Genomic DNA, 16889 nt, shown 5'->3' with positions numbered 1-16889 from the left:
TGCCAAACTCAAATCGACACAGGGTCACTAAACTATACCTGCAGACTACAAATTGACTTAGAAAAACACATACTGGGGCACCTAGATGGAGCAATGGATAGAATGGAGGACCCGAGTTCAAATATAGCCTCAAACATTTAACATTTCCTAGCTGTGTGACCCTGAGCAAGTCACTTAACCTCAATTGCCTCAGAAAGGGAGGAAGGAAGGAAGGAAGGGAGGAAGGAAGGAAGGAAGAAAAGGAATGAATAATAAATAAACAAATAAATGAATGAATGAATGAATAAAAATAAAACCATATTAATATTGGCTAGGTTTTATTTTATTTTTATTTATTCAGTTAAATACTTCCCAACTACATTTTAATCTGGTTTGTCCGGCCTCAGGAGCCTTTCAGTCTTTGGTGGTTGCCAATTCTCCTTTAGACTGGTAAGCTTGAGGGAAAGGGAGTTATATTTGGGAGAGGGGGCCTCATAAGCCATCCTATTTACCACCAAGCTGTGCATTCACATAACTAGAGTTAAGCATTTCTGTCCCAGGGCAGAGATGGCAGAATATGTCTCAAGAGTAATTTTTTATAACAAACTTAGTTGAGAAGCTGGAAGGGACCCGTGACTTTGAGATACAAAGGGACTCAGGATGGGGGAGATCTCAGATACATGCCCCCACCCATTCACAGAGAGAAACTAAAAAAAGGCTACTTCTGGAAGGGGGGCAGAAAAATGGGGAATAGACCAAGGAGGGATCCTCGGAGAAAGTGACCGTGGGGAGACAGGTTTGTGGAAAGAGGAAGCTTACTCACTCTTTGGACACAAGATCACAAGATCTCACAAAATCTCACAAGATCATCACCCTAGCTAGAAAGGACTTCAGAGACCATGTAACCTGGGGATCTTTGCTTATGTTGTTATGGGTTCCTGAGGCAATCCAGTGAAGCCGGCCCTGTTTCTCAGAATAATATTTTTAAATGCATAAAATAAAATGGAGAATTACCAAGGAAAAAAATTATGATTATGATTATTATCATTGTAGGAGTTTAAGCTTTTATAGAGTTTTATTTATTTGTTGGTTTACTTATTTAATAGAAAACACCATCTGCATCTAGAAAGAAAGAGAACTATGAAGTTTGAATGTAAATCAACAGCTGCTAAATTCACTTCTTTTTTCTAGTTTTTTTCCTCTCCCAAGATTTTTCCCTTTTGTTTGGATTTTTCTTTCCCAACATTATCATGTATTTAAAATGTGAATATACACGTGTAATCAGGAAAAAACCAAATATTTATTTTAACCTTAATGGAAAATAAGAAAGAGGGGAAAAATTGTCAAGTATACAGCAGAACATAAGAGAAGATTCAAAATAAAAGCAATAAATTTCCATTTCAAGAAGGCCTATATAATAAATACTATACATTGCATCCAGAGCTGCCCATCTTTTCTTTGCTTTCTTGTAGGTTTTTTTTAGTCTGTGCAATTTTTACTTTATTCTTTTTTCCCTTCCCCACCTCACTTCTTCCAAAAAGGCAATGATTAAGCACAGTTAAAGACAGACAGATTGATAGATAGAAAGATGGACAGACAGATACACTCATATATATAAGTATATATATGTACACACATATTTATACACACACACACACACACACACACACACGTAAAATCTACAAGTGCAGGACTCCAGGGAGTAATGTTAAGAAGAAGAGCTAAGAGATTCTCATTCAGATAAGATGAGGGATTTGGGACAAAGTGCTATCCTCATCTAATATGTAATCAGCTGATTAATATATAACCTGAAGTTCGCAGGGAACAGAAATTCAGAGGGCTTCAAGTGCCACCAGGGCAAGCGGGTCTTGCTCCTTCCCTGGACAGTATTACCTGGACAGGTGGGACAGCACACCCCCTGCTGCTTGATTGGGTTTTTACAATGAACCACACAGCGCATTTCTGCCTTGGTCACAACTCCTTCCTGAAAAACAAAAGACCACAAGCCAGTCAAGTCAGAGTTCTCCCGGGAGGACATTTTCCATCTCAGGCTACTGGGCGATAAAACCAGTCACTAATGCTGCAAAGCACTCCTTCACGCCAAGTTCTTACCTAACAAGGACATCAGCTTGTGCAGACATTAGTCATTTGAGGGCTTTAGTGCAGAAATGAGGAGATGGGTCTCCTTTCCCCAGGTCACTTACCACCGGGTAGTCTTGCTTCGTAAACCCAAGGACAAATCCTGGCAATTTGTCCCAGAGGCTGATTCCTACAAAGTTAACTCCCTTCTTGTACTTAGCTATATTGCTAAGTTAATTTAATTCCTTTCCTCAAACTCATTTCTCCTCCAAATCTCGTTGAAAAACAATATATTGCTAAATCCCATTAAATGAATCATTCTTACAATTACATAATAATAGTAATTTTTTAATAAACAACACCAAAAGAAAGCAAAACATCTGAATAATTGCAAAACCAAATCACGATCCCCAAGAACAGTGATGGAACATCCCTCCCTACTTTTGGTAAAGAAAGGGACAGATGGGTGCTGGGTGTTGCAAGCATGAGCTTGTACATTTGTTTTTAAAGTTTTGAAATAACCTGGTCACCATGTTTTTGCAAAAATAAAGGCTGTTAAATCATCAACTAGCTTTTGCTGAACTGTTTTTCATTGTTGTGAAAGGCTTAAAACTAAGAAATAAATTTTTTAAAGGGTAGATTGATGTGACAGAAGGAGGAAGGATATTTGGAAATGAGTGACATAAGAAAAATCAGTAACACTTTTTTAAAAAATGAGTCATCTCTCTAAACCAGGAGTTTCGCTGGCTCATGGTATCATAGATTTAGGCCCAAAAAGGACCTCAGAGGCAAGATGGTGTAATGGATAGAGCACTAGGCCAGTTTGAATCCTGCCATACAATCATCATCTTTTTGAGTAAGGGCAAATTATGTAACTTCTCTAGGTTTCCATTTTCCATCTAAATGCCAGATGTCATGAGAGAATCATAGCTTTAGACCTGGAGGGAATTTTAGAAGCCAGCTAAGTATGGCCCAGAGAAATAAATTGACTTGTCAAAAGTAATTTGTTGTCCAGGAAAGCAGGACAATAAACCATAAGAGAAGTAGCATTTGAACCCAGGTCCTCTTTCCACTGGATCCCAATGCTTCAACATCTAATTATTATTCCAGATTGTCTATTATAATCCCTCATTTTGGAAATGAGGAAACTTAAACTCAAAGAGATAAAATGATTTGTCCAAGACCTCATGGGTGATTAGTGATAGAGCCAGCATTTGAACCAGATCGTGTTTCTACCGAACCATCAACGGACCTATACATTTATTGAAAAGTAAGAAATAATGCTATTTAGTATGCCTGAATCAAATATGAGCCAATCATTTTCTATATCTGTCCTCCCATGCACCCATTATTTGTCTCCCCCACATCCACATAAGATTTTCAAACATGAAATGAAGCCCTGCAGCAAATATTATCTTCCAAAATCTCCATTCTCTTGCCCACAAGAGCTTCTAGTTTTCAGTGGGAAGAGAAGAGGAGGAGAAATTCTTCAATTATCTCTACCCACATTATTTTCTCTTTTTAAAAAATTTATTCTGAAACTAAATACTAAAGAGGGAATTTCCATACACACAAGCAAAAGAAAATCTAAATCTGTGAATTTCCATGTTGTGGCAATTGCTTTTTGAAAGCATGTTTACATGTTCCTTTCGAAACTGTCCTACTAGTCTGTGTTTCCTTCTGAATAACCTCATATGTGATCTTTGAACCTCAGTGAAATGAACTTATAAACTGAGTTCTCAATTCTCTCCCAACCCCAGAATAGTAAAGTTTCTGCCACCGAGGAAGGAAACTGGAATTAACCATAATGATCATTATGATAATCATAACAGGTCCCGTTGACACAGCTCTTTGTAAAGGACTTTGAGAATATGACCTCATTATAGCATTTTATATCCTAAAAATAGACAATCTTGATTTCCAGAAGGAGGCTGATTTTTAGTGAGGTTGTGTAAAAGAAATATAGTTAGACTATTTTTAATAACTTTAGGGTGGGAAAACATGGTTCATGTGCTTATAGTAGGGAATGAGTACATTTATTTCCCCCCTTTGGAGGATACAGAAACATCCCTAAGTCAATCTTGAGCAGGGTCAGTGGACATTTCAGGTAAAGGAGGCCCCTCCCTACCCCCAGGTCTAGTAGGTCTTTCTTAGTTCAGCTGGCAGCAAAATGGGCAAGAATCTGGCAACCAACTTCAGTGGAAACAAAAACACCAGGGAGAGAAGCTTACCTTGCCCTCCTCTTCCCTGGGAGGAAAAGCGTTGGAGAGATGAAAGGGCCTGATGTCTCAGATCTAATGATTTCCCCGATGGGGGCCAAGCCACAGAATATTTCTTTGCTTCCTTCTGTTAGTTATAATCCTTAAAGAGGGCGTGTTAGAGGTTTGGTGGGGTTGTGGTCTCCATTCCCATTTGGAAGGGAGAGGAGAAGAACAAAAGGGAACAAGATAATGGGATGAGGAAATGAGATGAGGGGAGAAGCGAAAGGGAAGAGAGATAGGGAACAAAAGGAAGACTAGAGGAATAAGAAGGAAATAAAATACAGCGGGATGGGAGAACAGGAAGAGAGGCAAGAAGGGAGAAGAGGGACATCTAAAGCTCCAGGTGTCCAAAATAGAACTCTAATTTTTCCTTGAAACCCTTTCCTCTTCCAAGCTTCCCTACTACTACTCTCTAGGATGTCCCCATTGTGACGGTCACCCAGACTAACCAAAGGGTTGTACATTCAAGTTATGTCCAAATCTTATTTCTACCTTCAAATCTCTTGCCCATCCCCTTTCTCTCTCCTGAATCTGATAGCGTAGGGCTCTCGTGACCCCACGCCTCCTGCATGTTCTCTCCTGTCTCGAGTCCATCGTCCAGACAGCGGCCAAAGTACATATCTGACCATGTCCCTTGGGACAGCAAATATAAAAGCTCCATTTGACTTTTGATGACTTGATCCCTTCCAATTTCCCTGGTCTTCCAAAGCTTTCCTTCCCTCCACTCCTTGGATCATTAGATTACTCTGATCACCATGTTGTACTTAAATGACATTCCAAATCCCTGATCCTGGATTTCTCCAGTATGGTCTTGGGCTACCTTCCCTCAGTACCTTGGCCTCCTGGCTCAAAGCCCACCTTCTGCCAGAGCCTTGCCCAGTGCCTTCCAGAGCCACCACACACACATACACATAACATACTGCTCACATCTTCCCTTGGAGTTTATCTCCCATTTATACCATATAGAACTTTCATGTACAATTACTTGAGGGTCAGTTCCTTCATTTGACTCCAGGCCCCTTGAGAGGGTGGATCGTCGCATCCCCAGTGTTTGCCACAATGTCTGGAACATTGCAAGTGTTTAATAAACACTAGCTGACTGAGAAAGGGGGAGAAGAGAAGAAGAGGAGGGACAGAGGAAGGGAAGGGGCCAATGGGGAGAGCAGAGCAGGAAGAAGAAACAGGAAAGGAGGCGAACTGGGACAAGAGGAGAAAACCTGAGAAAAGATTTGAAGAAAGGAAAGTATTTGTTTTTCCTTTTTTAATCTAAAATCTGTACAAAGGTGTTTTTAAAGGCTATTCTGAAAAGGTTTGGATGAAAGAAACCTTATACAAGAAATAAAATCTGTCTTCAGCACCTCACAACTCCCTTTCTCCTCTCCTCTTCCTCTCTAGGGCCATTGCCTCCAGCTGGCACTGGGTATGCTACAGGGGGCCCCAGCTTTTCTCTTCCTTCTTCCCCATCCCCCAAACAAAGCTCAACCAGCTTGCCATTTTCCCAGGCTCCTGCTACTCGTATATATGTACAAATATATATATGTATGTAGCATGAATATATATGTGTGTGTGTATTTATGTATGTATGCACATATGCATTATGTATATATGTATATATTGAAGGAATCTGTTTTGCTTAATATGTATATTTATTACAAGAAATTTGTTTTTTTTTCTTTTTCTTTTCCAATGGAATGAGAGGCAGGAGACCAAGCAAATCCTTTTTTATTCGTTTTTAATTTAATAGAGCTAGCTAGGGCGTAGTGCTAGAGAGGTGAAATGTTACCACGTACTTTCAGATGAGGTCACTGTCTTATTAGTTTTACTTAGCTGTTTTCCTTTGTTACAAGAGACCTTTCAGGAAATGGGCGTCATCTGTACACATTTATAACGCAAAAAGAAAACACAGCAATAAAACACTGTTTGAGAAAATAGGGATGATAATAATAGCACTTCCTAGAGAGGGTCGGCACCAAGAAGAGTCCTTGAAATGCTCTGTGTAAAGTTCTTGGCAAACCTTCAAGGACTATGGAAATGTCTACTTTATTGTCAGCATCATCATCATCATCATCATCATCATCATCATCATCAAATGTGGTGATTCTTTCCAGGACCAGACTCCTTTAAATCCAAATTTCCTGCCACCAAATCCTGCTGTGTTTGATGAGAGCTGGGATTATCCTCCAGACAACGTACCAATACCAGCCTAAAAGAGGCAGATCCCTGGCTATGACATCAGGGCATCTCATTTCCAACCCTGCCCCAGCTAACCACAGACAACTCCCATAATCCACTCTTTCCCTCAGTTTCCTTATTTGCCAAATGAAGAGGTAGGATTAACTATCTTTTTAGATCCCTTCCTTAAAATCATAACAGCACTTAAAAGGAAAGAGAGCGTTCCCCCCCCCTGTTTTCCCCATCCATAGTTTTCATAAATATACCAAAGAAATGGGGGCATTTTTAGGGCCATTTCAATGAAGATTTAAAAAAAAAAGCTTCCCTTCTCCCCTTCACCCTAGTTCTGCAATGCTCCAGAGCCTGGAGCACACTGACCAAGCTGGGTTATGATCTCTGTTTTCCCTGTTCAGCCAGGCTTGGTCTCCCTGGAACAGTTAGGGGCTAAAATCGGATTGTTTCTGAGCCTAGCAGGTTGACATCATTGAGGTTCCCGAATACTAATTGCTTAGATTTAATACAATTTGCAGATTGGCTGCCTTTCAGAATGACTCTAAATCAAAGAAAGAAAACATATACACTTAAACAAAACCTCTTTTCTGCTTATTGGACTTCATGTCTTTCCTAAAACTGACTTCACAGGAAGACTTGGGTTTTCCCCAAGGTCTTATGCATCTTACGGAGTTTTCCCCCCAACAACATTCCACGAAGTTGAACAATTCAGCTGTGTGTTTCTGAGACCTAACTTGTCCCAGGGTCCTTCAACATCCTGATAAATGTTGCAAAAAATAGATGCAAGACTGTAGGTTCCTTTTACATGAAGGGAGTGGTTGAAAAGGGTCAACAGAAACCTTTTGGAAGGGACTAAAATTCCTGGCCGGTCTCCTTACCTGGCACTGGTGAAGGACGCAGGGATTGCCTGGGACCTGCCATTTTAGGGAGCTGTTGTAGGTATTTCCTTCATAACTGCAGCCTAAGGAGAAAGAGAAAGATACAGAGTGAGAGACATAGATGAGGTTTTTTTTCTTTTGATAAAGACCCCAAAAAATCATCCCAGGAGATGGAATTTAAGGCTCCCATGGCTGATTTTCAGAACCCAGTTGGCACAGTGAAAAGAGTGATAATTTGGGGCAGAGGACCTGGATTCTCACTTTCCTCCTGTCATTTATTACCATTAAGACTCTAGACCTCAGTTTCCTTATCTGTGAAATGAAGTTGGACTAAATCTAAGATCCACAATCAACAGTGATTTCACCTCTGTATTAAGTTACCAATTTGTATGAAATCATTCTTAGACTAATACTGGGCTTCATTCCTGTAGCAGAAGATGCTCAATCTCTCTGTTAGGGCCTAAAGAGTAGCAAGATGTGCATAAAGGGTAGCAAGACGCATTTATATAGACATCTCATAGAACCCAGAAAAGCATAGTCCTAGGACCAAAAGTAGAAGAGATCTCTCTAGCCATACTGTCTCCAATCCATTCAAGCCATCATCTCCACCCCATTCCCAGCAGAAAACAGAACTCTGCCCTTGAACCTCTCTGGCTTGGATTGGCCCTCTTTGGCCCTCTTTGCTCAGTCCTGGGCCTCTCCAGAAATTCTAGGACATCTCAAATTGTAGTTGCTATAACCTTCTGCTTCTCTCAGTTCCCCTGTAGGGGTTCTTGCCCTCTTTCCCCTTCCTTATTTTGATTATTCCCAATTTATTCTGTGTATATGTAATTGTATACATACTGTTTCCCCCATTAAACTATGAGTTCTTTAAAAACATTGATTATTTTTGTCTTTCTTCATACCCCAAGCACTTAGTAGGGTTCCTGATATCTAGGCTTTAATAAATGTTTTAAGTGACTGACTGATTCATTAAAATGTAAATTTGAAGTCAGAATTGTTCTACTTGCTTTTAATTGTAGCCCCAGTAGTTAGCAAAAAAGTTTCTCTCTCTCTAACACACACACACATATGTGTGTATATGTATGTGTATCCATTCATCCATCTATATACCTTTTTTGTCAGACTATCTATTCATCTATCAATCTATCTTTCTATCTAGCTAGTTAGCTATCCATCCATCTATCCATTCATCCATCCATCAATCTATCTTTCTACCTAGTTATCCATCCATTCATCCACCTATCTTTCTACCAAGGGATCTCAGAGGTCATCCATATCAGTCCCCCCTGTTTATGGACATAGACACGGGGCCCAGAAAAGTCAAATATGCAACTATGTCCAAAGTTGCATAAGCACTAGTTGCACAGATATAAGTAGAAGAGCTGGGGATTTGGCTTCAGAGGCTGGGACACCATAATCAGGTCTCTTTCCATCTCTCTGATCTAACACCAGATGACTCAGATGACCAGATGCCTTGAAGATCAGAGGCCCAAAAGTCTAAAAGGTCATTTGGGTCAATTGTCACCAGGGGAAATCAGCCAGAAACATAAAATGACTGGGGATGGACTGCAAAAATCTAGATTCTTAATTAAGAGTCTTGAATAGTCACCTTCTTTGCCAAAGCTAACCCTCATAGAAGTCCATTGTAGAGATGAGGATGATATTGAAATGATTCTGTAACAGAATGTCAAGCTTGGAAGCAGTGAGAAAGAATTTACCCAAAACTACAAGTATAAAAATATCCTAACTTATTCAAGGGCAAAATGTGTTAATCCATTGAATACAAAAGTCAATTATCTTAGAATATCCATGGTACTTTCTGTCAGGTAAAACCTTCCCCAGGGACATCTCCCAAGGATGTTTCTGGAGCTAGAATGAATCTTAGAAAGCATCAAGTCCAACCAATCTCATTTTACAAATAAAGAAAGGAAATGGAAATGCAAAGTAGTTCAAGGATTTATTTGAGAGAGAGAGAGAAGAAAGAGAGAGAGAGAGAGAAAGAGAGAGAGAGAGAGAGAGAGAGTGTTAGGATTTGCATGTAGGACCTCCGGCTCAAGAATTAGGGCTCTTTCCACTTCTATTTCCCATAACCCTTAAGCACCAAAAAACCAACTAACTTAATCAAGTAATTTAAGAAACAGATATACATTTCAAAACTTGGATGAGACTTCATGATTTTAAGCTAGAAATTCATTTATGGATTGGCTAATCAATGCCCTCATGCTACCCACAAGGTGAGAGGCTTGTCCAAGAATGGCCTGGTAAAGAGTAGAGTGCCCTTCCCATTACATGTTCTGAGCTCAAGTCCAGTGAACTCTCCAATTTGCTGCCTCTCCCCATTAAAATAAATAAATAAATGAGTGAATAAATAAAGGCAATAAAAATCACAAATGGAACAAATAAGTCAAGGGTAAGCTGGCCAAGACACCAATACCATTTGGGCTCATGTTGCCTTCCCATCGTGGGTTACATTCTTGAAAAGATGCACTTGTTTGCGCCTCCAGCCACTGGATGGTGATCATTTATAAACACAGCTGGCAAAGACCACTAGCAATTATATTCTGGATTGCTGGAGTTGATTATCTTTCCCTGAAATCTGCTGCTCCTTCTGGCTTCCTTCACCATTTCTGCTGGTGGCTCCCAGTCTGCTGAGCTTGAAAATTCAGGATTATCCTCGATTCCTGCCCTTTCCTCTCCTATCTAATCCTTTCCTTCAGAGAAGCAGATTCGAAGTCCTTTCTGATTGATTCAACACCTGAAACACTTAGCAATTTCTTTCTGTTTGTCTGCGGAGTGCTCTCTCTCGGTGTCTCTCTGTGTCTCGCTCTCTTTGTCTCTCTCTCTCTTTCTGTGTGTGTGTGTGTGTGTGTGTGTGAGAGAGAGAGAGAGAGAGAGAGAGAGAAACAGAGAGAGACAGAGAGAAAGAGACAGAGAGACAGACAGACAGAGACAGAGAGAGAGACACAGAGACACAGAAAGACAGAGACAGAGACAGAGACAGACAGAGAGGGAGAGAGATCTTTTAAGTTCTTTTTCTACCTGTTATTTTTTTTTAATTTAACTTATCTTTTTTTTTTCCATTTAAGAAGCATTTTTTCCTCCCTTTTATCCCCACCACTGGAAAAAAAGAAAAATCCCTTTTAGCAAATAAGCATAATCAAGCAAAACAAATCCCCACATTGGCCTTGTTGACAAAAGTATTCTCATTCTGCTTTTAGCCCATCTATAATCTGTCAAGAAGTGGGCACTCTTCTCCATCACTGAAATAATCAAGGCCTCTGATTTTGTGGACAATCATTGGGTTGGTCAAAGTTATTGAGTCTTTCAGAAGGTTCATCCCTACAATGACTCCATTGCTAGCATCCGGAGCTCTTCCCTTTTCTATTTCTGATACCGTCATCCAAAAATGAACTCTGAAGGCCACCACCATTGAGGGACAACTGAATAAGCATAACAGGTTATGAAAGGTACTGACTATGGAGTAAGCTTATAACCTTAGCAGTCCTGGCGCTCAGCACCCAGTACAATCTCTCTCCATTTCTAAAAGCATTATTTCAGGAATCCCTCTGGCCTGATGTCACTTCATTTACACTTTGTCACTGCACTTTCTGTATTCCACATCTCCACCACTTTCTGACCTTACTACCTAATGTAACCTGAGATAAGAACATCATCCAACCTCTTGATGCCTTAATTTCCTCATATGAAAAATGAAAGCTTCTAAAGACCCTTCTAGCTCTAAATCAATGTTTCCATGAACAGGACTGAGGGAGGTCTGTACAATAAGGTTATAAAGTAGATGGATTCTCAATAGTATTTGCTATAATCTTGCTAGATTTTTTAAAATAAGGGGAATATCATTATAAACGAGAGGCTAATTGATAGACAGCTGGTCTTAATCAAGAAAACTTGCATTTAAGTTTGGACAGAAATCTAATGTCCCAAAAAATAATCAATGCCAAGGAAAAATTGAGAGGATGCATCAATCAACAAGCATGTATTTACTATGTGCCATTAGCACAGTAGAAAAGAAATAAAACTAATTGGATCCCAAGGCTGGGGTTCAAATCTTGTAACACTTTACATATATATATATATATATATATATATATATATATATATATATATATATATATATATATATATATATATATATACACACACACACACACACACACACACACACACACACATATATATACACACATATATATATATTTTTTAATTTTTAACTGCTTTTTAAAAATCACTTAATTTTCTTAGGTCTTTGTATCTTCAATTTTAAGATGAGGGAAGTTGAACTAATAATCCCTGAGGACCGGTCTATTAGAATGTAAGTTCCTTATGAGGACAGATTGTTCCATTCTTTATATGTGAATCCCTAGAACTTGGTACATAGTAAGAGAAAGACTTGACTGACTGATTGAGGCAGATTTAGATCTATGCTTTCATGCACATGACATACAAAATGCCAGCACCAGAGTTAGGAAAACGGGGGTTCAAATGCCTCCTTTGATGTATATTAGCTGAGTAGCCCTAGGAAAGCATTCTGAACATGTCCCAGAGGAATCAAAGATTTGAAAATTATGGAAAAGAGGCAGATCTGCCTTGGTGGAGAGAGTTCCCTTTCTGGCAGTTCCCTACAACAATGAAATTACAAGTCTCTTGCCCTCCAGTCCCATTGTATACCTATAGATTTGCCATGGGGTAAATGGGAGGATCAGTGGAGTTCCTTTATCCTTGGTCCTGAGACATGAGGTTCTCAAATTAAATCACATCAACAAATACCTTCTATGTACAAGGCACTGGAGATTCAGAAATAGGAAGGAGATGGTCCTAGGAGAGGCAAAATACAGCCAACTATGTACAAAGATGATGGGTCCTGGATGACTTGGAGAGTATCAGTAGAGGGAAGGAAGGCACCAGCATTGAAAGGGATTGGCAAAGAGTGGAGTTTCAACTGGGACTAGAAGGAAGCAGGTTAGCCATAAAGGAAGATGGAGTGGGAGAGAATTCTAGGCATGGGGGGAATAGCCAGAGAAAATGCCCAGAACCCAGAGATGGTGTGTCTAGTGAAAGAAGAGCAAGGAAGGTCATATCACTACAACAAATCTAAGACAGTCAAGAAAAGACTGTAGGAATACAGAATCAGCCCAAACCAACACACGAGAGTGAGAAAGAAAAGCAGGTGATGGAGAAGTGATAAAGTCTCTTACCAGAACAATAGAGAAACACCTTCAAACACACACACACACACACAACACAACACACACACACACTCATACTTCTTTTCTTTCCTCCCCTCTCTTCCAGCCATCTCTCTCTCTCCAGAACTCAGCATTCAAGGTTATGTTAATGAATGTCAATCTTTTATAAATGAGAGTAAACAACCACCCAAATGCTGAGGCTGGATGTCTGGGAAACACTATTTGGGCAAAGGCAAAGTATCATGGGGGTGGAAAAAGAACAAGGTGTAGCTTAATGTACACAAGGACCTGTGTATCCCAGAGGGAAGTGGGATAGCAGCCATGTATGCACAGCAGCTCCTAAGCCACATCCTTGAGCCTCTCCAGCTCAGTCAAGTACTTAGAAGAATTGAATTTTCATCCTCATTACTCTACAATCCTGGAAAGCCACAACCAAAGGGAGGGTCTGGGAGCCACAAAAAAAGGATCTATATGATTAGATTTGGAAGGAACTTAGAAGATCATTGAAGAAAGGGCCTGAATTTGGGAGGGAAGGCCACTGGAACCCAGAGAAATGAAGTACCATGCCCAGAGCAGGGCTGAGGAGAGAAACAGATCTTGGCCAAGGCAAACCATTGTCTTTTCCCTCTATCCTGCCTTGCTTCTGCATCTGACTACAGGACCGAGGAAATGTTCAATAGGATAAGAACATCAGACACTTTCACAAACTTGGAACGGCACACCGAATTCTCACAGAATTATGAATGATTGAAAACCACTCAGTGGTACTTTGTTCTCCAATTCCTACAAATCAAATTACTAAAGGATTCAGGGATGCAGTTGATTGAAAACATATTTGGAAAGCTGCATCTACTTTATATATGTGCGTGCATATAAATATCCTTTGTATTTAGCATTGTGAAGATATAAAGTCTTCAACCACAGAAGCCCCCAGAACACACCACTGCTTGAACAAGAAGAAATGTAATCAGTTTCCAACAATAAAAACCAACGTTGAGCAATTTGTATGAAAATAAATTATGCCCGATAAATATATTTCCAATAGAAATACATGGCTGACCCATTCCTTACTCAGCTAATAAATAACTTATTCCAAGAGGGAGGAAAGGCGAGGGAAGGAAGCTAATCCAATTTAGGCCCTGCCAAATAAATACAAAAGGCTTCAAAGCCAGATCTGCCTCTAGTGTTTCCAAATGGTTCGTATGTTTTCAGTGTCCCTGGATACATCAAGGATCCTTGGTTCATTGGGTAGGGGCTCCACACATTGGAGCAGATCATGGCCCTGCCATGATTAGATAGAACAATTTGGAGATGTTGTGGTCAGCCTGATGGGAGGCCTCTCCAAGCTAAGCCAGGCCTGCTCCTCAGATGGTAGGCATGGGCAGCAAAAGGTCCAGACACAGCTCAAGCAAAAAGATTCAACGAACTCTTTTCTGATCCATCCCATCCCTCATAAAGCCATAATGGCCTCCTTCCTCGATGATTTCATAAAAGAAATACCCTGCATTCAGTCTGTATATATAAATGGGAGGTTATGCATAATTGCTATAGATGCTATATGTCTATGTATGCTATTTTATCATTGTTATGTATATATGTACTATTATTAATTGTTATTAACTGTTCAACAGATATGTTATGTTATATAATTGTTATAAATGTAATATATAAATGTTATATAATTGCTATATTATATTTTATATCATAATTATATAATATTACATTTGTATATGTACTGTTATATAATTGTTATACATGCATATCATTATTAAAAATGTTATACATGTATATGTATTATATTAATATTTAATCATTATTTTGTGCATGTATAGATTACTATGCAATTAATATAAATGTTATGCATGCATATATATACTGTCATGTAATTGTAAATGTTAAACATCTTTTGTTATTATATCATTGTTATACATGTTATATATATACTATTATATAATTATTATTATGTTATATAATTGTAATGTATATGTTATATTATTTTATTTTATATGTATACCTTATTATATAATTAGTATAAATGTTACACATGCATATGTACTGTTATGTAATTGTTTTAAATATTATACTGTATATATGCTACATCATTATTACAAATGTTATTATATATGCATATGTGTTATATTAATATTTAGTTATATTATGCATGTATATACTACTATATAATTAATATGTGTTATGTATATATATATACTGTTATATAATTGATATAAATGTTATACATGTTTTTATGTTATATTATTGTTATTTATGTTATATGCTTGTTATAAAATTAATGTATATAATATTTTTTGGTATATAGGTAATATTATATGGTATATTATGGTAGGCCTGTGATTTCTTTGGCATAGAAAACTCCCAACTTTTTTCCCTACTTCAGAAACACAAAATATACCTGAATACTTTTAAATCCAGGAAAGATCTGGTAAGGTGTGCAGTAAAAAGCTCATAAGTCTTGAAAGACCTTAGATACCATCCTAGTCTACTTTAAAAGGAGGAAATGGAGTTTAAAGGAGTTTTACTAACTTGGCCATGGACACACAGGTAAATGTCAGAGCCTGGATTTGAACCTAGTCCATCCTATTTTCATGAGACCCAGAAAACACTTCCCTCCCCCATCCTATGCTAAGTTCCCAATTTCTCATTGTCATTTTAAAAATGGAAATGGAAATCTTTAAATTTAAAAACAACAAAAAGAATGGAAAAATAAAAGAGGGCTTAGAAAGAAACTCAAAAGAGGAAAATCCTTCAGAAAAGAAAAAGAATGAAAAAATGATTGAACAAAAAGAAAAAAAGATGCAATCTAATGACAACTATCAGGGAGTCAAAGATACTGGTGTAGTCATTATTAGAAGAGAAAAAAAAAAAAGGAACTACCTTCAGTCACAGTTCCAAAGAAGCTCTTCCAACATCAAATTGAATGATAAACATTTTCAAGTAAGTGTATGTAGAACTTCTTTGCTCAAGTAAGATCTCACACTTGTAAGGTAAGATATATCATCAATTGAAAAGAAAGAGATGGAGGAAAGTTAAAGAAGACATAAGAGAAAAAACAAAGAACTAATCTGCTAGAAGAATAATTAACAGCTTCCGATCTAAGATGGACTGGGAAGGTAGATCTGAAAAAAGCCATTTAGAATATTCAGACTGTCTGGAAAACCCAGAGCAAGAATTAAGTCCCAAAACAGAAATGTCCTGTGTCCTGAGATTCAGGGACAGATTGTAGTATTAGAATTCACCAGAAAGAAATCCCAGTTTCAATTTATTAGCTACATTATCTGAATATTCTAGAACTCCATCTCTAGACTCGATGGAGGAAAGGATTTGATAAGCAGCTAGGCAGAGGAAGATCACTAAGTGAGGACTACCAGGTCCAATCCTAGAATAAATCCAGAAAAAGTTTGAACTTGGCTTTATCCAAAGGCAAGGAGATTCGGGTTTTATCCCAGAATCCTCTACCCAAATAAATGAGGAACTAGAAGGTAAAAAATATGTTTTTGATTTCCTGGGATATTTCTGAGCCTTTCTACTGGAAGAGAAGAACCTACTGAAGTCTTTGATATGTAAATCGGCACAGCAAAATTCCAGGTAATGCTTTAAGAGGCCAGTCCAACCAGGGACCTTTGATGTGCAAATCCAAGATGCATTTCAGGTAAAGCTAGAGCAAACTCTAAATGTCTGAATTACTAAAGGGAAAAGTAATGTAAATACTATGTTGGCTTAGCAAAATACTACCAAGGTTATGATGTGAAATTCCCCCAAGCAGGGAGAGGGGCTAGAGTGAGAGATTGAAAAAAAAAAAAAAAGAAAGAACAACCTGGGAAGGAGATTCAACATACAGATTATGCTGAGAGGATAAAACATAAGATATCGTGATCTTTTCCCTGCAACCCACTCTCTTCCAAATTTCCCTTTTACTCTTAAAGGGAGCCATTATCCTTGTAATCCCCCTAGACTCACAGCCTCCATGATGTCCTTGCCTCCTCACCCTCCCTCAGCCCTCATATTCAAATCAAGCCAACTTTAGTCCTTCTGTGTCCACAAGCCCTATCCATTCTCATTGCCATCACCTCAGTTCAGAAGGTCAACATCTCATACCTAGATTCCTACAATAGCCTCCTTATTGGTCTCCTTGCCTCAAATCTCTCCTTTTATTCCAATGTATCCTTCATTTAGCTGCCAATATGGTCTTCCTAAAGTTCCTCTAATATCCTCCCCTAACACACACACACACACACACACACACACACACACACACACACACAACTCTTTATTCCCTTATT

General features: G+C 38.6%; 1 protein-coding gene across 1 annotated transcript in view; it reads right to left on the bottom strand.

Moving 5' to 3' along the window:
• The window catches only part of BMPER (BMP binding endothelial regulator), a 280694-nt gene that overhangs the window by 193304 nt on the left and 70501 nt on the right, over positions 1-16889 (bottom strand). Inside the window, exons 4-5 of the mRNA XM_051979397.1 lie at positions 7382-7464; positions 1873-1963 (exon numbers count right to left, since the gene is read on the bottom strand). Of these exons, the coding sequence (XP_051835357.1) occupies positions 1873-1963; positions 7382-7464 (174 nt within the window). The remainder of the gene's footprint in view (positions 1-1872; positions 1964-7381; positions 7465-16889) is intronic.

Source organism: Antechinus flavipes, chromosome 1, assembly GCF_016432865.1.
Source record: "Antechinus flavipes isolate AdamAnt ecotype Samford, QLD, Australia chromosome 1, AdamAnt_v2, whole genome shotgun sequence".
NCBI classification, from domain to species: domain Eukaryota; kingdom Metazoa; phylum Chordata; class Mammalia; order Dasyuromorphia; family Dasyuridae; genus Antechinus; species Antechinus flavipes.
Note: the sequence above shows the minus strand (reverse complement) of the source record. Positions and strands in the feature narration are given on the sequence as shown.